The sequence below is a fragment of the Nerophis ophidion genome, linkage group LG12 (assembly GCF_033978795.1).
Source record: "Nerophis ophidion isolate RoL-2023_Sa linkage group LG12, RoL_Noph_v1.0, whole genome shotgun sequence".
NCBI classification, from domain to species: Eukaryota; Metazoa; Chordata; class Actinopteri; order Syngnathiformes; family Syngnathidae; genus Nerophis; species Nerophis ophidion.
Genome location: NC_084622.1, coordinates 25024844 through 25051917, shown reverse-complemented (window position 1 = coordinate 25051917; position 27074 = coordinate 25024844). Strand labels below are relative to the sequence as shown.

Sequence of the window (27074 nt, the reverse complement as noted above, 5' to 3'; positions counted from 1 at the left end):
CCCTTGTAACGAGTCCCATTTTTATAGTCTTTCGTATGACTCGGCCGGGGTTTGAACTCACGGCCTACCGAACTCAGGACGGACACTCTAATTAGTCATATATATATACTATGCCAATATGTTGTGAAAAATGAGTTAGAATTTCACAAGAAAAAGGTCACAATTTCACAAGAAAAACTTAAAATGTTGGCAGTATTATAATAAAAATCGTGATTTTACTTGACGCAAGTCAAACTTTTTTAAGAAAAACTAATTTTTTGTGGAACATTATGATGAAAGTTGGAATTTTACTCAATAACAGTCGCAATTTCATAACAAAAGCTTAGAATGTTGGCAATATTATAATAATAATTGGAATTTCACTCAAAAAATTTCACTGTTTTACAAGAACAACAAAAACATTGGCAATAGTGTGATAAAAGTCGGAATTTGAAATGACAAATGTACAAATATTTACATAAAAAGTACTAATTTTACATAAAAAAGTAATAATTTTACATAAAGAAGTAGGGCTGGGCGATATTGCCTTTTTTTGATATCGCGATATTTTTAGGCCATATCGCGATAGACGATATATATTAGGATATTTTGCCTTGGCCTTGAATGAATACTTGATGCATATAATCACAGCAGTATGATGATTCTATGTGTCTACATTAAAACATTCTTCTTCATACTGCATTCATATATGCTACTTTTAAACTTTCATGCAGAGAGGGAAATCACAACTAAGTCAATTGACCAAAAGAGTATTTAATAAAGTTATTAAGCAATGGCACAGACATTCAAGTCATTTCCCCCCCAAAAATTGCAAGATTGTCAGAGACATTTTAAATGTCAAATAAAAATGAGATGCATAATAGGAAATCAAAGAGTATTCGTCCTTCATTATGTGGTATGTTACTAAGGTTATGAAATTCTCTTCATTCTCTAGCGAGTGACTTTCCAAATTTTTATAGCAACGCTTTTTCCCCCCCACACTTGACAAATTACGGTTGTTTGTTCGACATATTCCCACCTGAAGCCGAACCCCCGCCAGACGATGGAAACCCTGCTGTTTTTTATTGGGAACTAAGTCTTCCTTCATTTGTTACCATATCCGCAACATCTTTCTCTCGTATTAGCTCTTGTACGGCTACGTTAGCATCACAGCTATCGCACAGACACAAACCCATTATATATCGTATATATCGATATATCGCCCAGCCATATAAAGAAGTAATAATTTTACGAGAAAATATTGCAATATTACATAGACAGAACGAATATGAAAAACTATACACAATTTTATACGAAAAAAGTCGACACAATGTGAGAAAGATACAGCTTTTAGTTATTTTTTATTTTTTGGTAATTGTTTTTTAATCTTCATTACTTACTTCAAGTTAATGCAGCTCGTATTTATATACAGTAAATTTTTTGTTGTTTTTGTTTGAATAAATTTTGGCCAAAGGGGGCGGGCGCATTTCAAATTCTTACACACACTTGTTATTACATATGTTGACCAGAGGGGGAGCACGTTTAAATCCACCCTAATGTTGAAGGATTTCACCACCAGGGGTGCTAATGAGACATTATCTTATAGATGCAATGGTTTTCCGCATTGGGATCATGATTTCGGTCCTAACTTGGTTACCGGGCCTTATATGGAAGGTACTTTTCTTTGTTGATGTCTCAAGAAGGGTATACATATAAGAACACACACGCACACACACAAAGACGCACACACACTAATGCACAAGTATGTGTGCTTGTTTCTCAATGAGCACAAATCTTATTAGGGTTCTATACCTCTCAAATATTTCTGAAAGGAAAACCAAGGGTGGTGAGGCCAGCACGCCCTGTGGAACCGCTAATCACAAAGAAACCTTTATCTGAGAACCTTGCTTAATAGCTTTTCACGAGAAGGCATAAAAAACCAGGGCCAAATGACACCAAGTAGGTTTATGAGTCCAATTTAGACACAGCAAAATACAGTAGCCAGCTGTCAAGGTGCATACTTTAACAACTAGAATCTTTTTTTTCCACAGAATGTGATTTGATTAACATATACAGATGGAAGGAACTAACGTCTTATATGGACATGGTTAATAATTGTGTGAATGCTAAAAAGCACAACACACAACCTTTAAAATGGTTTGCTGAATCATGACAAGTGTGCAACCATTTTTTTTTTTTTTTAAATCCCGCATTTCCAGGAATTCCACATTTTATCGGACATGTTTTCTGTTCTGAATGCATTTTCAAACACACATTTCCCACATTCCTCAACCAATTCAAAGTATTCCACTAAAATACAAATTCCACTTATTGAGGAGACTCTGGCCATATTTTTGTTGTGTCCCAATAATCCCTTTCAACTTTTCCGTGAAGCACGTATTATTTATTGAAAAAAAAAAAATCATGCTAATGGTTGAAGTAATAAAATATCAGCTCGTTAGCTTTTGAGCTTTATTTTTATGGTACATGCCTCAGAGTATTGTTTTACTATAATGGGTTCTCACTTCTCTGTGGGCACTTTGAGAATAATCCATTATTATTATTATTATTATTATTATTATTATTATTATTATTAATTATTATTATTATTAGAGACATGCTAACTTTTAGGATGCTAATTTTAGCATGCTATCTTCTTACCTAATTTTGCAGGTATGCACCTCAAGAGTCAAATATTGTGTTACTTCACGCATCATAAGTGTTAGCATGCAATCGTTTTAGCTTATTTTGTAGGCACACATCACAGAGTCAAATATGTTGTTACTTTATGCATTTAACTTTTGGCATGCTATTTTGTTTAGTTCATTTTGCAGGTACACACCCTAGAGACAAATATTTTGTTACTTGAATGATGTTAGCATGCTAGCTATTTTTTTTAGCTAATTTTTCAAGCATATGCAAAATATTTCAAATAAATAAATTTAATTCCATGCATATTAACTTTTAGCATGCTAATGTGAGCACTAATGCCCGCTTTTATTTTGCTCATTTTGCAGGTATACACCCAAAAGTAATATATTTATGTAACTTGACACCATCTGGTTAGCGTATTACTGCTAACTGTTAAAAGTTCGGCTTTTGAACGTTCACATGCATTTTTTTTTTTTTTTACAAAAATTGCATTTTCTAGTCGCATAACCAAATCATTTAGCATTATTAAGTCAAACTTAAACTAATCTTATTCTTAAGTGGTAACATCACCTACCACACACAAATCAGCTGGGCAAATATTTTGACTCGGGAACCACATTGAGAGAAAAAAATTGTCTTGGGGGTCAGTGTGTATGTGTGTATAAATTACATATACACATTTAGCTGTGAAAAAAAAATCCTGTAAAGTATGTGTGTTGGGGTCCCTTTTGTTCCCAGGAACACTAACACCAAAAGTCACAATGTCCGATAGAATTCTAAAGAAGTTATGACAGACCACCTCAAAAAAAGTTTTTTTAACTAAATGGGACACCCGAAATGTACATTAAATAAAAGAAATTTGGATTTACAATATTAACTATAAACAATAAAATACTGAATATTAACAACATATGAACATCGCTCCTCTTTTACTTCTCGGACCAGCTCCTCCATAGTTGCATGTCTTTTACAGTCAAGCAAAACACAACAACAATGTAACAAACAGCAGCTTATGAATGCAAATGGTAATAAAAAAACACCGACAGTATGATATGTTATCACTCTTATGCATAAGTTCCTGACACATGCGTTTTGGGCCGGCTGCTCTGAAAACAAACCAACTCTGCTTTTTTCCTGGTCTGAGCTGCTGTGACGTAGATTACCGTAATAACTTGTGTAACACTTAAAAGCGCAGATTTCAATCATTGAAATACTTTCTATAGTTCAAGACTTACGGTCATTTAAAAACAACACTGCACATCATAATGGCGGCTACAGTTTTGATGTTAAAGGTCTAAAATATTGATGTAGAATGTCCGGAGGTCCACATTGAAAATCTTAAAGGGGCGTATTTTGCCCAGGCCTGAGCTATGATGTAATCACAACCCATATAAAAGATGTATGTGCAAAAAAACATTCAAGCCGTACGTTGCACCTCATTGAGGTAATTAAAATATTCCAAAAGCGGCAACAATCCAAATATTGTTAAGTGGTCAAACAACATCAAAACAAACAATTTCCCTGCTAAACCAAATTTCTCCTTGTACTAATGACATCACATGAAATAACGTAAAGCCTTTCTGCAAAGAGCTCCTTATATGGAGAGTATGACAGTCGGAGAAGCACACCCACCTGAGAATTCCCCTGGTGTGATGTTTGGTGAGCTGGCGGCCTCCGTTTCAGTGTAAGACAATGTGGAGTCTGACAGGTCTGAAGGGAACCAAAAGAGAAATTAGCCTCCTCATTAGGCGCATCAGCCCGTCTGCAATGTTGCTGCAGAGGTTCTCCAAGCAGCATTCATCATTGCTAGTGTCAATATCAAATTCCCCCATCCACTAAAGACTATTAGTTTCATCCCATAATAGATAACAGCACAGGGCTCACTAACAGGCTTTAACTGATGACTCCCCCCTCCGACAAGTGCTTCCAGAACCCTTATGTGGCCCCGGGCTAGTCCACGGAACATGCACACTGAGCACCATATAAGAGGTTCAGCAGTTTCACCACATTACAACTTTTGAGTTGATCAAGGCTGCCAGGAAAAGTCTGCATGGAAATGAATGACTACTTAGTCACAATGGACACGTCAGTAAGAGTACAGTAAATAATATTGTTACTGTCACTTACCCAGTGGCTTGTGTTCTTCATTTGGGGAGAGCCTTGAATATGGAGGCGGGGGTGACTCTGTAATATTAAATACATTATATCAAAATAGGGCACAATTATACAAGTTGCACGGTTTAAATTCAATGGGTGTTTTGTTTTGATATACTGGCCAAAAAACTGTATATTACCTCTCCTCCTGTTTTTAAATCGCTCTTAAAAACACACTTTAATTCCATGGCCTTTAACACTCTGGAATCTCCATCCTGCTATGGCGTCCCATAATGCAGTGGTTCTCAACCTTTTTTCAGTGATGTACCCCCTGTGAACATTATTTTAATTCAAGTACCCCCTAATCAGAGCAAAGCTTTTTTGGTTGAAAAAAAAAGAGATAAAGAAGTAAAATACAGCACTATGTCATCAGTTTCTGATTTATTAAAATTGTGTTACAGTACAAAATATTGCTAATTTGTATTGGTCTTTCTTGAACTATTTGGAAAAAAAGATATAAAAATCACTAAAATCTTGTTGAAAAATTAACAAGTGATTCAATTACAAAAAATATTTTTACACATAGAAGTAATCATCAACTTAAAGTGCCCTCTTTGGGGATTGCAATAGAGATCCATCTGGATTAATGAACTTAATTCTAAAAAAAAATTCGCAAATAAAGAAATCTTTAACAACAATATTTGTGGAACATCTACAAAAAAATCTAGCTGTCAACACTGAATATTGTATTGTTGCATTTCTTTTCACAGTTTATGAACTTACATTCATATTTTGTTGAAGTATTATTCAATAAATATAACTATAAAGGGGGCTTCACGGCGGAAGAGGGGTTAGTGCGTCTGCCTCACGATACGAAGGTCCTGCAGTCCTGGGTTCAAATCCAGGCTCGGGATCTTTCTGTGTGGAGTTTGCATGTCCTCCCCGTGAATGCGTGGGTTCCCTCCGGGTACTCCGGCTTCCTCCCACTTCCAAAGACATGCACCTGGGGATAGGTTGATTGGCAACACTAAATTTGGCCCTAGTGTGTGAATGTGAGTGTGAATGTTGTCTGTCTATCTGTGTTGGCCCTGCGATGAGGTGGCGACTTGTCCAGGGTGTACCCTGCCTTCCGCCCGATTGTAGCTGATATAGGCGCCAGCGCCCCCCGCGACCCCGAACGGGAATAAGCGGTAGAAAATGGATGGATGGATGGATAATTATAAAGGATTTTTGAATTGTTGCTATTTTTAGAATATTTAAAAAAAAAATCTCACGTACCCCTTGGCATACCTTCAAGTACCCCCAGGGGTACGCATACCCCCATTTGAGAACCACTGCCATAATGCACCTGCTGTGAACCTCTTTTTATGTTTTATTTATTTATTTATTATTGTGCTCTGTTTGTGTAGCACTTTGGCTACTCCTGTGGTATATTTTAAATGTGATTTATAAATAAAGTTAATTTGATTTGATTTGATATTATACATGTGTGAGTGTAGGGTTATGCGATAAATGATATAAATGCGGCCGACGATAGAGCTTTTAATAGCATTGTTATATTGTGATTATGCATGTTGATGACATATTTCAAACACGTTACGTCCTGCAAATATGACAGCGGAAAGCAAAACACTGCACCCCAGAGACAGAATGTAGCGTCTTTGCTTGCGTGTCTACACAGTGCTAGTCGCTAATAATACTGTCTATAAAATTGTGTGTACTATTGATGGGAATGTTGCGTGTGATCTACTACGACTGCGAGTACAATTGAAAACCGGTGCAGACCACCCCATGTGTCTGTACTACCGGCATGATGTGGCCATGGAAACACTCGTTTCCCTCCCCATTCGTGTTATTATGCTCCCCGGCCTGTACTGGTTTGTTATTTTGAACAGGCAGCACACATCTATAATCTGTCACACATTTTCTGTAATACAGAACTGCAATCTAAACAAAAGATGCTATTTTTTAAGTACACCTAGGGCACACTCTGCAGTGAGGCAGCAGATCGTCACAACACCCGAGCGTATTCATTTGTCTGGAATGATCCAAAAGCAAAGAAAATGCACATTGCAAGAAGTTTTTTTCCAATATGAAGAAAACGGGAAAACGTCTGCAGAAACAAAAATACGCATCAATTAAAATTAGTTTTAATCAGCTCCTCTAATCCTCCAGTAGCTATGAAATTATAAAAAATTATATTGCTGAAATGTTTATTATTTTATTATTTATGTTAGCCCAAATACGAATGTGAGCTTGTTAGCTAATATTTCAGGGTTCCTCAAGAAGAAACCTTACAATTAGAGATGTCCGATATTGGCTTTTTTGCCGATATCCCGATATTGTCCAATTCTTAATTACCGATTCCGATATCAACTGATACCGATATATACAGTCATGGAATTTACACATTATTATGCCTAATTATTGTTGTGATGCCTCGCTGGATGCATTAAACAATGTAACAACGTTTTCCAAAATAAATCAACTAAAGTTATGGAAAAAAATGCCAACATGGCTCTGCCATATTTATTATTGAAGTCACAAAGTGCATTATCTTTTTAAACTTGCCTCAAAACAGCAGCTTGGAATTTGGGACATGCTCTCCTGAGAGAGCATGCAGAGGTAGAGGTGGGCGGGGTTGGCGGGGATTAGGTGCGGGGGTGGGGAAGGAGGTAACAGGGGGTGTATATTGTAGCGTCCCGGAAGAGTTAGTGCTGCAAGGGGTTCTGGGTATTTGTTCTGCTATTTTTATGTTGTGTTACGGTGCGGATGTTCTCGCGAAATGTGTTTGTCATTCTTGTTTGGTGTGGGTTCACAGTGTGGCGCATATTTGTAACAGTGTTAAAGTTGTTTATACGGCCACCCTCAGTGTGACCTGTGTAGCTGTTGACCAAGTATGAATTGCATTCACTTGTGTGTGAAAAGCCGTAGATTTTATGTGACTGGGCCGGCATGCAAAGGCAGAGCCTTTGAGGTTTATTGGCACTCTGTACTTCTCCGTACGTCGTTTACATAGCGGCGTTTTGAAAAGTTATACATTTTGCTTTTTGAAACCGATACCGATAATTTTGAAACCGATACCAATAATTTCCGATATTACATTTTAAAGCATTTTTCGGCCAATAATATCGGCAGTCCGATATAATCGGACATCTCTAATTACAATGTATCAAAATCCATAAGCTGCTATAAAATTTTGACACACACACATAGGACTGAGGATCTCTTTCCAGATGACCCTGGATTGTGATCCCTTCTTTTCTCGCACGTAACTTTCAAAAGTGCTAAATAAAAACACAAAATAAAGCCCGCGAAACAGTTTAAGTCTTGATTAATCACATTGCGTGTCCTGAATAATTATATTTGCATCATCTACTCCCAGTATTGTGTGTGTTTTGATAAGCAGCAAATAGTGGGCATAATCATGAAGACAGATACGCTAAATTGATCGCCCTCTTTATTTTGCTCACTAAAGACACGCAATCCTTTGCGCTTAAGCATAACATACCAAGTTTGCACGTGTTTTAGTAAACGCAAACCTTTAGTAGATTAGGCGCTGTACAGTATTTCCTATAAATATTGATATCACCGAAGGACAAGGAATAGCTAAAGATGCTACACTACATACAGCAAGAGGGTACAAGAGGCCATGCTACCTGCTAAGCTAGATCTCTTGAATGTAAACAAGGATGTTGAATCCATCAAAATATTGACAAATGTTGTCATTTATTCTTGTTTACAAACTCAGGAAACAAGTCATAGAACAAAGGAAGACCCATCGGTCATATTCAAAGTCCTCATGTGTCCAGGGACCTATTTTCTGAGTTAATAAACGTAATATAAACTTTGAAAAAAAACTGAAGAAGATTTTGTGATGCTAAAAATATATCTATGTAATCATAGTAGTATCAACTACATACGCTACTGTACTTGGTATCATTACAATGGATGTAGATCCATCAATGGTAATTGTTTACATTGTGACGGGGGTGAGCTAAGGTGTGTAGTGAAGCATGTTTAGCTATTCCTCGTCTTGCAGGGATGATACTTGTAAGAAACTTACTTTATTTGTCGCTAAGTGAGCGAGGATTAGTGATTTAGAAGTAGTTAAAACACTGTGGATGGATGTTAGCCGCTATGTCTCAAAAGCACTTCTTCCTGAGGGCATTTCAGTGTTATAATTTCACCTTTGTCGTTAGTTTTTAGATCAAAATGCGTCCGTTCTCCCTTTTCTGTCTATACACTGTGTCTGCTTGTAAGTACTCCGTTATTGTGCGCTGCCAAACATGTTCCTCTGCCAGCATTGACACGACGTGACGACGACTGGGGTCTGGGGGTTAGGGAACCGGCACTATTTAGAGGCGGTATAGTACCGAATATGATTCATTAGTATTGCTGTACTATACTAATACCAGTATACCGTACAACCCACTACTAATAATATTTTTTTTCCCTTAAAAAAACATGTAGGTTGATCTCTAATAAGTACGCACATCAGCACAATCTAATGTGATTCAATACAAGAGCCTTTTAAAGATAATATTTTGTGTGGACAGTATCAGAAGGTTACAATCTGTTTATGGTAGCGGTTGTAGGTAATCAAAATATTACAGACATCTCAGTATGGAACAGTACAGTTCCATGCTCTAACTTACAATCATCTCTGACTGCGTGAATAAATCATCATTATCACCTTGTTATATTTCTTAGCCAGCCTTTGTATTGGTCATTATACAGTACACATTAAGGCTTGGCGATATGGCCTTTTTTTAATAGCCGGATATTTTTAGGCCATGTCACAATACACGATATATATCTCAATATTTTGCCTAAGCCTTGAATTAACACCTGATGCATATAATCACAGCAGTATGATGATTATATGTGTCTACATTAAAACATTCTTGTCCATACTGCATTAATATATGCTGTTTTTTTAACTTTCATGCAGAGAGAGAAATCACAACTAAGTCAATCACGATACACGATATACAGTACATCTTGATATTTTGCCTAAGCCTTGAATGAACACTTGATGCATATAATCACAGCAGTATGATGATTCTATGTGTCTACATTAAAACATTCTTGTACATGCTGCATTAATATATGCTCATTGTAAACTTTCATGCAGAGAGGGAAATCACAACTAGGTCAATCGACCAAAACTGTATTTATTAAACAGTTATTAAGCAGTGGCACAAACGTTCATGTCATTTCAAAACAAGAAATGCAAGATTGTCAGAGACATTTTAAAACAAGCTATAAGTGCACTTTTGTGAATGATGTCACCAAGATTACATATCAAAATAACACTAAATTAAAGTGTACTTTTTGTACCGAACGCCACTACAGTAGTTAAAAAAAAAATAAAGAGCACTTTTGTGCATGATGTCACACAAGATATTTCAATAACTGTCAAATAAACATGAGCTGCATAATATGTTCCAGCGGACGTTATCGCCTAGTTGACTTTTTTTTCATACAGTATTGATCTGGAAATAGTTGCTTCGGCATTTTGTTGGTGTGGCATCGGCCGGAGATGTTGACATGCGGAGCTTCAAGCACTCCTCATTGTCTAGCGCAGTGGTCCCCAACCTTTTTGTAGTTGCGGACCGGTCAACGCTTGATAAATTGTCCTGTGGCCCGACAGGGGGCGATTCTTTTGTATTTATTTATTTTTTGTCACAAAAAAGGGAGGTTTTTTGGGTTGGTGCACTAATTGTAACTGTGTTTTTATGTTGATTTAATAAAAAAAAAAAAAAAAATTAATTAATTTTAAAAAATTCTGCGGCCCGATACCAATCGAGCCCGGTGGTTGGGGACCACTGCTCTAGCGGGGGACTTTTCAAAAGATGCTACAATAGCAGTGCTGCTACTTTTTGTAGCAACGCTTTTGCCGCATAAATATTCAACATATTCCCGCTTGAAGCCAAACCACCAACGGACGAGAGACCCCTGGCTGTTTTTCCTGGGAATTAATTCTACCTCCATTTGTTACCAGATTCGCAACTTCTCTCTCTAGTATTACCACCCGCACCTCACCGTTAGCATCACAGCTAACGTTACCATGTCGCTACCTCTCTGCTCCGCGGGAGCGTGTGACGTTGCACGCGTGACGTGTGCAAGAAGATGCACTTGTTTTATCTCTCTGTGAGAAGGAGAGACAAGAAAGAGTTGGAAACGCATGCAGTGTAATGCCCGCAGCTAAAAGCAGCAGCGTGAGAATGTATACTCGAATATCACGATATAGTAATTTTCTATATCGCACAGCGACAAACCCGCAATATATCTAGTATATCAATATATCGCCCAGCTCTAGTACACATGATTCAACTCCAAAGAAGCAACTGAATCTAACAGAAAGCTACATAATAGTAGTAGTTTTCTAAGAACGATAGGAACCAAGCATGCCCTCTTGGTAGGACGCATGCAGTCTCATGAATCTAAAGTAAACGTGTCCCTTCTAGGCATTTGCATGGTTCAAAGACATTGTTGGTATCTCATGCAAAAAGTAGGAAAAGAAGTAAAGTTCCTTGCACAAGAAGGAAAATAAAGTTTGCGCGCACACTGTGACCTTGCCTGCAGGGGGAAAAGAGGGGGCAAGGAGAAAAGCTAATAGCTGCGGGTCCTTTAAGAGTGGCGGCAGTAATTGCCAGGATCTGAACTCAGTCACTTAGATACACAGCGAGTCAGTCTGGCGCCAGTAGTATGCAAACTGTATATTATCACCACTCCTCCACCTAAATAGCATAAGGGGACCTCCTTAGGACAAAAGGGCTTTTAAAGGCGTAACTTGAAACTGAGCTCACTTGAAAAGTACAATGGCTGACCAAATAAAAGGGAGAAACAAGTTTTGTGTCAGTCCAATGAATTTTTTTTTTTTTTTTCATAAAGAAATACAATCATGTGTGCTTACGGACTGTATCCCTGCAGAAAATATTGATCTATATTGATATATAATGTATATATTGTGTTTTTTATGTTGATTTAATAATTAGGAAAAAATATATATTTATATATACGTATATATATATATATATATATATATATATATATATATATATATATATATATATATATATATATATATATATATATATATATATATTTTATTTATTTTTTATATTTTTATATATATATATTTTTTTTTTATTATTTCTTGTGCGGCCCGGTACCAATCGGTCCGCAGACCGGTACCGGGCCACGGCCCGGTGGTTGGGGACCACTGTATTAGAGTGCTAAAACTGCCAAGAGTTAATCAGCAGTCAATATAGCATTATGCAGCTTTTTAAACATCACAAAATGCTTTTTTTTTTTTTTTGAGCAAGTTAGATTGTGTTATTTTGTTGTTTGTTTTCATTGCTGCCATTTTAACTGTTTTTAAATACATAAACAAGGTTAATTGGATTTGTAGGCCTTTGTCTTTCCTTTCTTTCGAATGAACAACATTCTAATAGTCTTGTTATTTTTTGTAACATCTGAATGAGTAGCACAGTTACAGTAAAAATACATATTTATGAATGAATTAGTCATCTTTGTTGTTAGTAAGCATATGCTTAAAATAATTTAAACTGCAAATAGAAATTGATGGAAAAATTAGAGCCATTAAATTTGTGTACGCTTTATTATCCAGCTAATCATTAAGATAATTGTTGATTATAGTATTTTCCAGACTATAAGGCGCACTCTCTTAAAACTCGACAGTGCGCCTTATAACCCGCTGCGCCTAATGTACGGAATAATTCTGGTTATGCTTACCAACCACGAAGCAATTTTATTTGGTATATGGTGAAATGATAAATGTGACCAGTTGATGGCAGTCACACATAACAGATTCGTGTAGACGGCAATATGATGGCGATATCACTCAAGTAAACACCAACATTTTATATGTTCCATTGAAAATATTAAACATTAACATACGGCGTTAAAAAAATTTATCAAAATGCTTTAGTAGAACTTTGGTAAGCTATGAAGCCGCAACGCTTGATGGATTGTCAGCTCATTAAACATAGGAGTATTATTATGGTGTGTGTATAAGGTAAGACATTATCTAGTGTTTTGTTTCGCAATATTATGCAAACGCAACACCTTGTGGTACCTACTGATCTGTATCTGAGATCTGCATGAATCCTGAAAAATTGCGCGCTTCCGCCTTTGTAGTCGGTAGCGACGACGTCATGGAAAGGCTTCTTCTTTTTCTCTATCTTCTTGTTATGGGACATTCATCCTACGCTGTTGCCATTTGTAATATAAAGTAGTGTAAAGTTCTTACTTACATCTGTCAGTAAACTCGCCATGAAAGCGCTAAAACATACCGGTGTAGTGAGTTTGCATTATTCACCCATGGAACTTTAGTTATTTGAGAGTTCTGATTAGACGTTTTTTCACGAGACACATTGACGGCCTTGTTGTTGTTTACGGATGAGGAGATGCAACCCACCACCGGACGAGATTTTAGTAAAGTCTGAATGTCATTAAAACAGTTAGCTCCAGCTTTTGACACTTCTTCCACTCCCGTCCTTGCACACTACACCACTCCAACAAAGATGACGGGGAGAACACGCTGTCGAAGGTGAACCGCGTAAATAAAACCACCCAGAAAGCGGCTTGAAGATGATCTGTAAAACGTAATCCATGCAACATTTTGACCAAAGAACCCCCATTACATGTTATGTTATGTAAGTGTTTTCATTTAAAAAATCAATAATTATAACATGTTGATTGGCAACACAAAATTGGCCCTAGTGTGTGAATGTGAGTGTGAATGTTGTCTGTCTATCTGTGTTCGCCCTGCAATGATGTAGCAACTTGTCCAGGGTGTACAACACCTTCCACCCGATCGTAGCTGAGATAGGCACCAGCGCCCTCCGCAACCCCAAAAACGGACAAGCGGTAGAAAATGGATGGATGGAATAATAATAACATGACTCCTTTAATGCACCCTAAAGTTCAGTGTGCCTTATATATGAAAAAAGATCGAAAAAAGACCATTCTTCGGCAGTGCGCTTTACAATCCGGTGCGCCCTAAGGTCCGGGAAATACGGTAATCGACTACCAAAATAATCGTTAGTTGTAGCCATACTTAGCAACTGATGACCCAAACAAAAGTCATTCACAATTAATTTTCAAGTGATTATACAACTTTGAGGATACTGTCCGCGAAAGTATTTTGAGCCAACAATACATTTTTTAAAGTCACGTGAAAAAAACAACTTTACTTTAAAATTCTTTTACTATTTACTGAGTGGCGCGATCTCTAAACTCAAACTTATCTTCCATTTCTAAACAATGTCCAAGCCAGTGATTAAGATTTTGAATCAAAGTCCGGCCCCTTGAATAGCAAGAAAGAAATACCATCTCTATCGCGCCACGCATGACCGCGTGTGAGCTATGTCTACTACGAGCTTAGGTCCCAATATGGGGAATGCACCCCCCTCTCCTTTCTTTTTACAATCCAGCTCCCATTTCTAGCGGGGAGCAACGTCACGACAGCACGGGGAAACGCATTCCCACCTATTTAAAACACTTGCTGCATACACACGCAACATGCGGGTTGCATTTAATTTGATATTGTTGCATGTACGAGTCTGTAGAGCAAGACGCTGCCAACTGGCTAGTAAACGTAGATGTTATGGAAAATCCACCTTCTGTGCCAGAGAGGAGACAGAAATACTGACTCTCTGCACATCATAGTGTGTTGTCATGGCGTCAAAAGGCCTCTGGCCAAATGGGAGGCCTAAAAGTCAGGGAGAGCTGAATCAGAAATTGACCTCCAACAGAACTCTTACAGTTTAGCCAAATTAGTCTTAAAGAAGATGTGCTAAAACCATCAGTTTTGAACCGCCAAATCGACGGACAATTTGAAGAGACCCTCAAATTCGGAAGTCATGTGCTTCACATTAGTTGAAAACATGAAGGTTGAAGAAGCAGACACACTCCCTTATTGTGAGGCCCAGGTGTCACAGTCCAGCATGAGTGATGTTTTAGTAGATATACTGACAAATCCTGTCTTTCAAGGCAGTTCAAATATCAACAAATAATCCACTATAGTAGAGTAAAACTTAAACAAAACCAACTTTGCCAACCTGATGGTACCTGTGTATGTGTATTTAGGATATGTATAAGTCCTAAATATGTGAAATCAAATCGTGGAAGAATTGCAAAGATATTTATAAAACAATCTTGCCTCTTTTCTACTTCCTCCAAACGGTCTGTTTGGAATTTGTCAGTCCTGTGATGTCTGGGGATATTTATATATATGGTTATGGCTTACCCAAAGGTCTCTGCATGAGTCCACCACCTTATTTCTATGTCAGTGTTTCTCCCCGAATATTTCATAGTTAAGGTGGAAGGGTCCGTCGCCCGGGACCGGCGGACGGAAGCGGATGGGGCTGGGTGTTTGTAAGGAACAGTGTAATTTGGCCTGTCGCCACCATCACGTCTCCATCTCATCGCTGCCTGGGGGGGGGGCAATAGACTACAAACTGTGATGAAGTAGGCCGGCTTCGTCGCTTGAAGAAGCCTACAATTTTTGGTACATTCATGTAGGCTTTGTGATGCAGTTACATTATTATATCAACTATCAGAGACAGAAACTCTTCATTTAACATAAATTTAATTTTTGCTGCTTCAACACAGAAAAAGGTTAAGTGAAATAACTTAGTTAGTATAGAATCCTACCCTTCTTTTTTGTAAAGTAAATCTGAACAGCCGATATGGGCTTCTACATCAACTATATGATTTGCCTGAGAAGCTGGACAGGACAAAAAATAATAACAAATAAATAAATAAATATTTAATTTTTTTCAGGCTTTAGTTTAGGCGTTGGCTCTTTGTTGTTAAGAAGGCAGCTTTAATAACAAAGTACTGCAGGAAACCCTGTATGTTCAAGTATTTGTAGTACAAACGACAAACTGCCCATGGTACGAAACAAAGACTGAAAATGCTGTGTTGCTGTTTGTTTTAACTAGCACAAGTCACTACACAAACGTTCAGCCTCATCTGAAGTAGGGATGTAACGGTGTAGTGATAAATCGCGATAAAATTCCAGATGCTTAGTAATACCGTTTGAATTCTTAATTATGGAAAAAACGTCATTTATTAATGCATTTCAGGCAACGCTGCTTACTTCCTGTTAAACTGAAGCGCTGCGGCGCCTGCGCATTCGCACTAGAGTCGTTTGGCTCCAGTAAACATGGCGGCGGCTACACAGACTTTGCTGTGAAAATGTTCTCTCCGAGTAAATGGAGCTGATCACTTAGTTTCAATACATTTCAATCGCTTGATTGGGATGCTCACTCGTCCTTGAATTTAACTGCTAACTTTGTGTGTTCCAATAACATCAATACTAAAATGTTTTGTCATCTCATCGAATTGAACGCAGGCCGAGTTGTTGGTGAGGCACAAAGAGTGTGTACTAGATCTGAGACGTATCACTCCAGTTTATTCTTGTTGGCCAAACTTTTAGACTACTGAAGTACATGGTTGTTGGAGAAAAACTTTATAGACTTTATCTTCTTTAGCCAAACTGCTTTGAGTTTTATATTGAAATCAAAAAGTAAACACCATGTTTTTTACATTACTTGTGTTTTTTTCCTTTCACAAAGTAATTACTTTAATATCTATTCATGTGACATAGCATTTTGGTAATGTTATATGGTGTATAATTAATAGCTATACGACAGATTTCTGCACAAACTTTCAATTGATCTGTCCAGATATAGCATGTACATTTATACATATTAGAACATGTAAATGTGTATACATAACTTAAAAATACCTCTCACTATGAAAATGTGAAAATAGAGATTAAGGCATCATTTAACAAAAAAGCTGAAATGCTGATACTATTAATAAACAAAACATTTGTCTTTAAATATATAGATAACGTTTATCTATAGCGTTTTTATTACATATTACATATTACATGATGGCGTCACGTTCACACCCCAACACTGTTTTACCAAACATAATGAATAATCCTGATTAATAATCGTGATTTCAGTATCGATAAAAATCATCTTAATTATTATTTTGCACATAATCGTGCAGTCCTATGTTTAAGACTAGACCACATATATGAACACTACTTTTATCTATATGGACAAAAAAGTGCAGTTACTGTACGTTTTATGTCTATTAGTATTTATTTATAGTATTAATAAGAGTAGTTTCAAACTGAACAGTCAGTGGCCTTCACTGTAGTGAGCCAGTAGTAGTTCCATCTATTTTGCGCACAAGTGTGATGTGACAAACCTAGCGATTATGCACAAAATTAACAAAAATATAGTAACAGCTAACTAATTACTGTATAAGACTAAGCAACATGTTATGTTACTTCGTACAACTAAAGTTATGAGTACTCTCAACACTAATTATCCAGCCATAAAACACTTAGGCAACCTTAAACACGGTGCACGTTTTGTTTAAAGCAGAACAAAGTAACTGTTCAACCTTCATAAAATATTTCCAGAACTTTTGGGATGATACATGGACTTACTGTCATGGCCTGAGGCGGTCTGTATCGCTATTTCTAGCACTTAGCCACATTGAGGAGAGTGGCAGGAACCCTGCCACACAAAAAACTACAAATGTGCTGACTTGCTTTACAGCATACGTCACTCCCCCTTTTTCCCATTCGTTAACAAGACGGTAGATAATGCGAACTCTTGCGTACCGCCAGAAAAAATAAAAAAAAAATAAGAAAAAGGACGCCTACGTGCAATTTCTGCTATCATGGCCGATATTCCAAAACAACCAAAGAAACAAAACATCTTAATTGAGGAGACAAAGAAAAACGGAGCTGACGGGATCAACATTGCACTCCCTGACATGAGCTCAACAACAAGAAATTTTAGACCAATGCTGCCTTTGCTGTGTTCCTGCTGGACTAGTCAGTGACTTTCGATGCTCAAATCAAAATGATAATGCTTATGTCAGCTATCGGAAATTTGGATGGCCGCAACAAATAGCCACCAGCGGAATAGTTTCACTACTACTTTCTTCTATAAAAATCACCCGCCGGTCTTTCTTTGCTTGGGACCTGCATCCGCCCTGATACATTCTTGCTCCTAGCGTCATGTTTGTAATCCAATCCAAGATCATTTCTTGATAGTGTCTGCTATGTAAGATCAGCATAGCCATTAGCGACCTAATATTTGCGCCAATATTAAAGCGGACATCATGTCAGTATGACGCTATATGCGTTAGTCCTCATGTGTGGTCTTCTCCTGGCAAAACCCAACCGCTTTGGTACACTGGCGCCTCAAAATCAACCAAAACTGAAAGTTCTTAAGTCAGGCTTTAAGATACCGATATATATATGTTGTATATCGCCATTCAACCTAAAAAATACCAGGATATTAGTTTTTGTCCATATCACCCAGCCCTAAGATCAAGCATTACAGAATTAAAGTTAAAGTTAAAGTACCAATGATTGTCTCACACACACTCTTGGTGTGGCAAAATTAGTCTCTGCATTTGACCCATCACCCTTAATTACCCCCTGGGAGGTGAGGGGAGCAGTGGGCAGCAGCGGTGCCGCGCCCGGAAATCATTTTTGGTGATTCAACCCCCAATTCCAACCCTTGATCCTGAGTGCCAAGCAGGAAAGGAATGAGTCCCATTTTTATAGTCTTTGGTATGATTACAGATTCCGAAGAGGTTTAACCTTAGGCGGCCTATAGTTACAAACTGTACGTCAGCCGGGCTTCGTTCCTCTCTTAAGTCCACCCGCATCTTTGCCTCTTTGACACAGCGATTTTGCTATATCATCTGGGACGTTGCGTTGTGCCAAAAGTCACTAACAACAAACGATGTCCATAGTGCACAATAAAAGCAAGAAAGCTAAAAAAATGCAAAATAATTATGCCGTGTAGGTGCAAATGCACACTCAGCGTGAGGGGGTGTGGTAAGGTGAGGTTTATTTGCATCTAATAACTCCGGCTCTCAAAAGGGAGCATCAAATTAGCTTAAAGATGAACATTTTTTCACCAAAGTACTACCATTACATGTTATGTAAACCACAAGGAAGTGTTGACATTTAGAAAAAATAGTATAGCAATTTTTTAAATACTGAAAGTTAGCCCAGTCTCATAACAATAAAGAAGAGTAGAAGGATGTTTTGGGATAAGAACTCTCAGCTAATTGGTATGCTTCAAGTTGCAAGCAAAAAATAGAGTTACAAGCGTTCCCGTCTTTAGTTGGTGTAGGGCTGGGCAGTATATCGAATATACTCGATACATCACAGGTTTATATCTGTGCGATATAAAAAGTGACTATATTGTAATATTCGAGTATGAGTTCTCATGCAGTTTCTTTTATCTGCATACAAAACAGTTCAGGCTCTTCTCACTCTTTCTTGTCTCTCCTTCTCACAGAGACATAAAATAAGCGCACCTTGTTACATACGTCACATACTGTCGCGCGTGCAACGTCATACGCTCTCGTGTAGCAGACAGGTAGCGGAATGGGTAACGTTAGCTGTGGTGCTAACGGTGCGGTGCAAGTGGTAATACGAGAGAGAGAAGGTACAAATCTGGTAACAAATGAAGAAATAATTCATTCCCAAAAAAACCAGCACGGAGTCCATCGTCTGGCGGTGGTTTGGCTTCAAGTGGGAATATGTTTAACAGACAACCGTAATGTGTCAAGTATGCGGCAAAAGCGTTGCTACAAAAAGTACCATCACTGTTGATTTGTAGCATCATTTGAAAAGTCACCCAATAGAGAATGAAGAGTGCTTGAAACTCCGTATGTCAAAATCTGCGGCCGGTCCTACACCCACAAAATGCCCAAGCAACCATTTCCACATCAACACCATATGAATAAAATTTACAACAACAGGAGGAGATAACTTCCACAGGAACCTATCACATAGCGAGGAACATACACTATTTGATTTCCTTTTATGCAGCTAATTATTATTTGACAGTTATTGAAATATCTTTTATAGGTTGATTGGCAACACTAAATGGGCCCGAGTGTGTGAATGTGAGTGTGAATGTTGTCTGTCTATCTGTGTTGGCCCGAATGCAGCTGATATAGGCTCTTGCACCCTCTGCGACTCAAAAGGGACAAGCGGTAGAATATTGATGGATGGCGTGACGAAGTTGGGAGAGTGGCCGTGTCAGCAATCTGAGGGTTACTAGTTAAATCCCCACCTTCGACCATCCTAGTCACATCTGTTGTGTCCTTGAGCAAGACACTTCACCCTTGCTCCTGATGGGTCCTGGTTAGCGCCTTGCATGGCAGCTCCCGCCATGAGTGTGTGAATGTGTGTGTGAATGGGTGAATGTGGAAATACTGTCAAAGCGCTTTGGGCTTCTTAAAACGGGGTAGAAAAGTGCTATACAAGTACGACCATTTACCATTTTACCATTTATCTTGTGTGACATCATGCACAAAAGTGCAATTTATTTGTTTTAAACTATTGTAGTTGCGTTCTGTACAAAAAGTGCACTTTAATCTAGTGTTGTGTTGATATGTCATCTTAGTGAGATCATGCACAAAAGTGAATTAATAGCTTCTTAAAAAATGTTTCTGACAATTTTGCACTTTCTGTTTTGGAAATCACATGAATGTTTGTGCCACTTCTTAATAACTGTTTAATAAATACACTTTTGGTCAATTGACTTAGTTGTGATTTCCCTCTCTGCATGAAAGTTTAAAATGAGCATATATTAATGCAGTATGAACAAAAATGTTTGAATGTAGACATAGAATCATCATACTGCTGTGATTATATGCATCAAGTGTTAATTCAAGGCTAAGGCAAAATATCGAGATATATATCGTGTATCGTGACATGGCCTAAAAATATCGAGATATTAATAGAAGGCCATATCGCCCAGCCCTAAGTTGGTGTAGCAAATGTCACAGTGAACCCCGTAGAGGCGCCCTAAAACGTTGTTCTTACTCGCTAAAATAAGCTTATAGGTAGAGATGGACAAAACTTAATTTTTCCAAGCATGGTAAGAAAGAAGATCAGCAGTGCTGGGAAAAAGAAGTGGAAATTCACTGAATCAAGAAGGAACTCATCAGAAACATGATTGATTTAAGCATATCACTGCTTGTCTGCACCATACTGAAGCAGTCTAAAGCCAACCAAAAACATAAAAATATTATATAAACGGCAGACATTTATCCATGAAAATATGGAAACGCTGCTAATTGTGTGTTTGAAAAACAAGTAGTTGGAAGGAAATACGGTAGAAGTCCACCCTCTGAGGTCAATGGTGTACATTATTACATTATTACTTCATAAAACTACTGTAGTCGTTTGTAGTACATTTGGATGTAACAATAAACGCTATTAATGATAACCGCGGCAAAACTTTTGGCGGTTAGTACTGTCGCTTCAAATCAAAATGATTGTAAAAATAGGATTGATTGCTACATTTTGATCAGTTCACGGACCGCTGATACAGTTCATTCCCAAGCGAATGGACATAAGCTAACTAACCTAAATCCAAGAAACATTAACATACAAGTCGTCAGGAAGTAAACTGTAAAACCTTTACAAATTAAAACGGAAGAAGATAAATATATTTAAACACTCACAAAACAATCTCTAGAAGCCAGAATAGAACAATCACCAACAAAATGGAGTTCAATTAATTCCAATGGAAGATCCATCCATCCATCCATTTTCTACCGCTTATTCCCTTTTGGGGTTGCGGGGGGCGCTTGCGACTATCTTAGCTACAATCGGGCGGAAGGCGGGGTACACCCTGGCGGAAGATGTTGATTTGTGATGCAAGTTTTTTGAGTTAACAACGTTGCCCATTAAAATTTATTGAAATAAGTTGAATAGGTGTTTGGCCCGAAACAGCACAGTTTTAACACCTAACCTGCCTTTTAAAAAGAAACACGTTTAGATAACAAAATATTGTATAATAACAATACAATAGAATGTACTACTAACAACTACAATAGTTTTAGGGAGTGATGTAATAACATTTGCTTTAGAGAGTGGACTTCCACGGTATCTCCTTCCTGCTGCCTTTTTGTCAAACACACCATCATCAGCGTTTCCATATTTTCAAACGTATATGTTTTAACTTTCTTGGCTGGAATTAGTCTCATACTGCTCCAGTGTGGTACAGACAAAATAAGTTGGCTACAAGCTTGGTTATGTTTTTGATTTTTTTCTTTTATAATTCAATAAATGTCGTGCACTTTTAATTTTTAACACTGACCTTCACACTCACTTTTTTTTCCCCCATGGTTAGAGAAACAAAGTTATGTCCATCTCTAGTGGATAAGGCTTGTGCATAAGACCAGATGTTTTGGGCTGATCTTACTGGCTTCACTGTCAAATTTGCTATGTCAACTAATAGCGGGGATGCTTGTACCTCCATTTTTGTCTTGCAACTTAAATCACAATAATTAGCCAAGAGACAGCTTTTAAGTAAAAAAAAAAACTCTAAAAAAAAAGGGTAACTGTACTTTTTTTATGTTGCATGTCATTCACAATCCCTTTGTTTTTTTTGCATTCTGGTTTGTGGATAATAATGAAGTTAATAGGAATAATCTATTGTGCCGATGGGCTTCAAGGTGGCAGAGGGGTTAGTGCGTCTTCCTCACAATACAAAGGTCCTGAATAGTCTGGTGTTCAATCCTGGGCTCGGGATCTTTCTGTGTGGAGTTTGCATGTCCTCCCCGTGAATGCGTGGGTTCCCTCCGGGTACTCCGGCTTCCTCCCACTTCCAAAGACATGCACCTGGGGATAGGTTGATTGGCAACACTAAATTGGCCCTAGTGTGAATGTGAGTGTGAATGTTGTCTGTCTATCTGTGTTGGCCCTGCGATGATGGCGACTTGTCCAGGGTGTACACCGCCTTCCGCCCGATTGTAGCTGAGAAAGGCACCAGCGCCCCCCGCGACCCTCAAAGGGAATAAGCGGTAGAAAATTGATGGATGGATGGAGATTGTGCCCATAGAGCACCCTAAATAAAAAAAATAAAAAAAGACGCCAACAAAACTCCACTTACAGCTTGTGGCTTGCATATTACCAAGTATTACCAATATTGTTATTATAAACGCTAACACAGACCATCTACTTCTGCAGCTATTGAAATACTGAGCTGTTGCATCGCTTCTGAGTTAGTGAAAGGTAATTCTAGATTATAAATCAATCCTCCCTCTTGGATAGTAGGAGGTTGTAGCCATAAACAGAGAAGTTGGTCATTTTTGACATCCAACTTAGACCTGGAGATGGTGAGGAAAAATATGAAAAGAAGCTTGTTTGAACACACCTTTTTTTTTTAAACCTGCATGAGGATCATAATTATGATACAAATCTTTCATCAGGTGGCATCCCAGTGAGAGCAGACATTATACAGTAAGGGACTGTTTTATTATGTCTGTAATTTGTATTTATAGCACTTAGTTGGTATTTGCTGGATCTGCTTGTCACTCAGCTTCTAAAGTTTGTAACTCATCCTCTGTATACTCAGGCTCAAAATATTAGGTCCTGGTAGTTTTTGATGGCTGGCATGAAGCCTGCCCCGAGTAGTTGTTACTGTTGAAGGAAATGGTGAACGTTGTGATGCATCTGTGAAATTAATACGCCGCCAAATGCTTAAATATATATATATATATATATATATATATATATATATATATATATATATATATATATATATATATATATATATATATATATATATATATATATACATATACATATTTTACATGTTATTATGAATGTGTCTGTTACTACATTTCATATATACTTACAGCGGATATATAAAACATTGTTGCGTGTTTTTTAGAGCGCTTTATAGGCGGTATAGAGCAGATCCCATTATCTCCTTTGTAAGCTGACTTTTGCTAGCGTTTATTTACAAGTTAAAATACATGTATATACACGTAAGGTGGGAAATTTGGGGGATCTCACGATTCGATTACGATTTAAACGCTACGATTCAATTAAAAATTGATTGTTGATGCATTATAAATTTATGTATATTAATATAGTTGTAAATTTATTTTTGTTTCACTGAATAAGCATTATCCCTTCCAACTTTTAAAACTTTTGTAATGAGAGACAGGTAAATTAATTCCTACATTTGTTAAATTAATGAAAATTTGTGCAAAACTATACCCTAAGTGCCCTAAAATAAAGGAGCTGGTCGGATCTCTCGGTGAAGTGGCGAGCTGCAATCTGCCAAAATTTAGAACTGTCCGCATTACTTTAATTACAATAAATAAATGGATCAGTGATTATTGAGTTTGAGTTTGAGTTTATTTCGAACATGGAAGCATACAAAATGATACATCACAACTTCCAGTTTCTCTTTTAAACATGTTCGAAAAGAAGTAGGAAGAAGCTTATTTAATCCTACCCCTTTTCTTTTACATAACAGTTGCGAAAACTTTTGTTCACTTCCTGTTTTCAATGTATTCACAATATACTCCTTGAGAATCACAAAAAAAATTATAATAATAATTGGTGAAGTTATATTCCATACGATGAGATAAGTAAGATTATTTGAGAATGACAGAATGAATGGATGAATGAATTCAGAATGTTCATCATGGTTCTTCTTCTTTGTACTTTGTAAACACTTTAAGTTTGAAGATTTTCTTGAAGTGAATCATATTACCGTATTTCCTTGAATTGCCGCAGGGCATATAGTATGCACCTGCCTTTAATTACTGCCGGGTCAAACTCGCTTCCAAAATAATTAGCGCATGCTTAGTATTACCGCCTGGTCAAACTTGTGACGTCACGAAGGACACTTCCCCTGTCATCGGTTTCAAAATGGAGGAGGCTGATTTCAATACCGGTAATTTGAAATCGCATAAAGGGAAGAAGATTGAGAGCTATTCAGTAGGATTTAAGGTCCAAACTTACATCACACTCAACTTTTTACTGCACACCTTTGTTAAGTGCCGGAGTGAGAAGAGATTTTAAAATAATTAGCGCATGCTTATTTTTACCACATGCCTTTGGTAAGCGCAGGAGTGAGAAGAAGTTTTAAATTAATTAGCGCCCCGGCGGCAATTCAAGGAAATACGGTAGTACATTGTTTAATTGCTTTGCTTAATCCATTCCATAATTTAATTCCACACGCAGATATGCTGAAGGTTTTAAGTGTTGTACGTGCATACAAATGTTTTAAATTACATTCTTCTCTAAGATTATATTTCTCCTTTTTTGTTGAGAAGAATTGTTGTATATCCTTGGGTAACCGGTTATTGTTTGCTTTGTGTATAATTTTAGCTGTTTGCAAATTCACTATGTCGTGGAATTTCAGTATCTTTGATTCAATAAATAAAGGGTTTGTATGTTCTCTATATCCAACATTACGTATAATTCTAACTGATATTTTTTGTAACACCATTAGTGAATGGAGCATACTTTTGTAATTATTTCTCCATATTTCTACACAGTAACTCAGATATGGTAACACTAGTGAGCAGTAGAGAATATTAATTGATTTTGGTGCTAGCGGGGTGTATAATATAGCCAAGAGTCATGGATGCATGACATTGTGGGTATTTCTTATGTTGCGTTTATAATGTGTTACAGAGCTGATGTTCTCCTGAAATGTGTTTGGTGTGGGTTCACAGAGTGTGGCACAAATTAGTAAGAGTATTAAAGTTGTTTTATATCACAACCATCAGTGTGATCTGTATGGCTGTGGAACAAGACCCCTGGTTTACACATAGTAGAAGCATAAATAAACTTCTCCGCCATTTTGAAAATGACGAAAGGGGAAGCATCACTCGTGACGTCACGAATTTGACCCAGCGGTAAAAGTAAGTATGCGCTAATAAATTTGGGGAGCGAGTTTGACCCAAAATGTGTTTGGTGTGGGTTCACAGAGTGTGGCACATATTAGTAAGAGTATTAAAGTTGTTTTATATCACAACCATCAGTGTGATCTGTATGACTGTGGAACAAGACCCCTGGTTTACACATAGTAGAAGCATAAATAAACTTCTCCGCCATTTTGAAAATGACGAAAGGGGAAGCATCACTCGTGACGTCACGAATTTGACCCGGCGGTAAAAGTAAGTATGCGCTAATAAATTTGGGGAGCGAGTTTGACCCGGCAGTAATTCAAGGCAGGCGCATATTACATGCCCGGTGGCTATTCAAGGAAATAGTTCTATATTTATTACATGAGATTTCCAGTTCAATTTATTATCAATCATTATACCTAGAAATTTGATTTCATTTACTCTTTCAATTTCTATTCCATCTATTTGTATTTGACTTTCTTTTCCACTGTTACCAAATAGCGTTATTTTAGTTTTACTGAGATTCAACGATAGTCTGTTTTTGTCAAACCATTTTTTTGAATGTGTTTATTTCTTCTGTTATTATTTGTATTATCTTCTGTGTGTTCTTTCCTGAACAAAACGCTGTTGTATCATCCGCAAATAATACTAACTTTAAATCTCTTGTAACTTTACAAATGTCATTTATATAGAGATTGAATATTCTAAGTCCTAGTATTGATCCCTGAGGTACACCACAGGATATATTTAGCGTTGTAGAAGTGTGTTCACCTAGCTTCACGTATTGTTTCCTGTTCGTTAGATAACTTCTTATCCAGTTTAAGACTAACCCTCTGATGCAGTATCTTTCTAGTTTTTTGATTAAAATATTGTGATTAATTCTGTCAAATGCTATTTTCTATTATCTACTGCACTGGTGATTTCCTCTGTAATTTCAATTAAAGTCATTGAAGTTGAAACATTAGCTCTGTAACCATATTGGTTCTCTTTGAGTATTCTATTTTTTTTATTTATGAAACTCTCTAATCTGTTATTTAACAGTTTTTCAATGATTTTAGAAAATTGTGGAAGTAAAGAAACATACATTTACTGATATTGACATTTATTAATCAAATTTATAATTGTCTTTGTCTAAAATTCGATTATTTCCCCTCACTACTCGTTAAAATGATAGAAAAAATTCCAAAAAAGTGAAGTTCCCCTTTAAGTTGGGGCCATACTTGCCAACCTTGAGACCTCCGATTTCGCGGGGGTTTGAAGGGGCGTGGTCGGGGGTGGGGCGGAGGCGTGGTTGAGGTGGGGGCCGTGGTTAAGAGGGGAGGAGTATAATTCACCAACTCGAGTATTTCATATAAATTTCATATATATATATATATGTATAAATAAATATATATATGTATGAAATAGTTGACTTTCAGTGAATTCTAGCTATATATATTTATTTTATTATACATATAAATAAAAGAAATAGTTGAATTTCCGACGGCACCTATCAAATACACAGTAATAGAAACACAGTGGTTCTACTAACTGTAGTGTGTTTGCTGGTTACTAAAAAAAAAAAAAACAACACTTGCCTTTCACTA

General features: G+C 37.3%; 1 protein-coding gene across 1 annotated transcript in view; it reads right to left on the bottom strand.

The window, feature by feature from the left end:
* The window catches only part of smad6b (SMAD family member 6b), a 79596-nt gene that overhangs the window by 45104 nt on the left and 7418 nt on the right, over window positions 1-27074 (bottom strand). Inside the window, exons 2-3 of the mRNA XM_061917144.1 lie at window positions 4759-4815; window positions 4264-4341 (exon numbers count right to left, since the gene is read on the bottom strand). Coding sequence (XP_061773128.1) covers window positions 4264-4341; window positions 4759-4815 — 135 coding nt within the window. The remainder of the gene's footprint in view (window positions 1-4263; window positions 4342-4758; window positions 4816-27074) is intronic.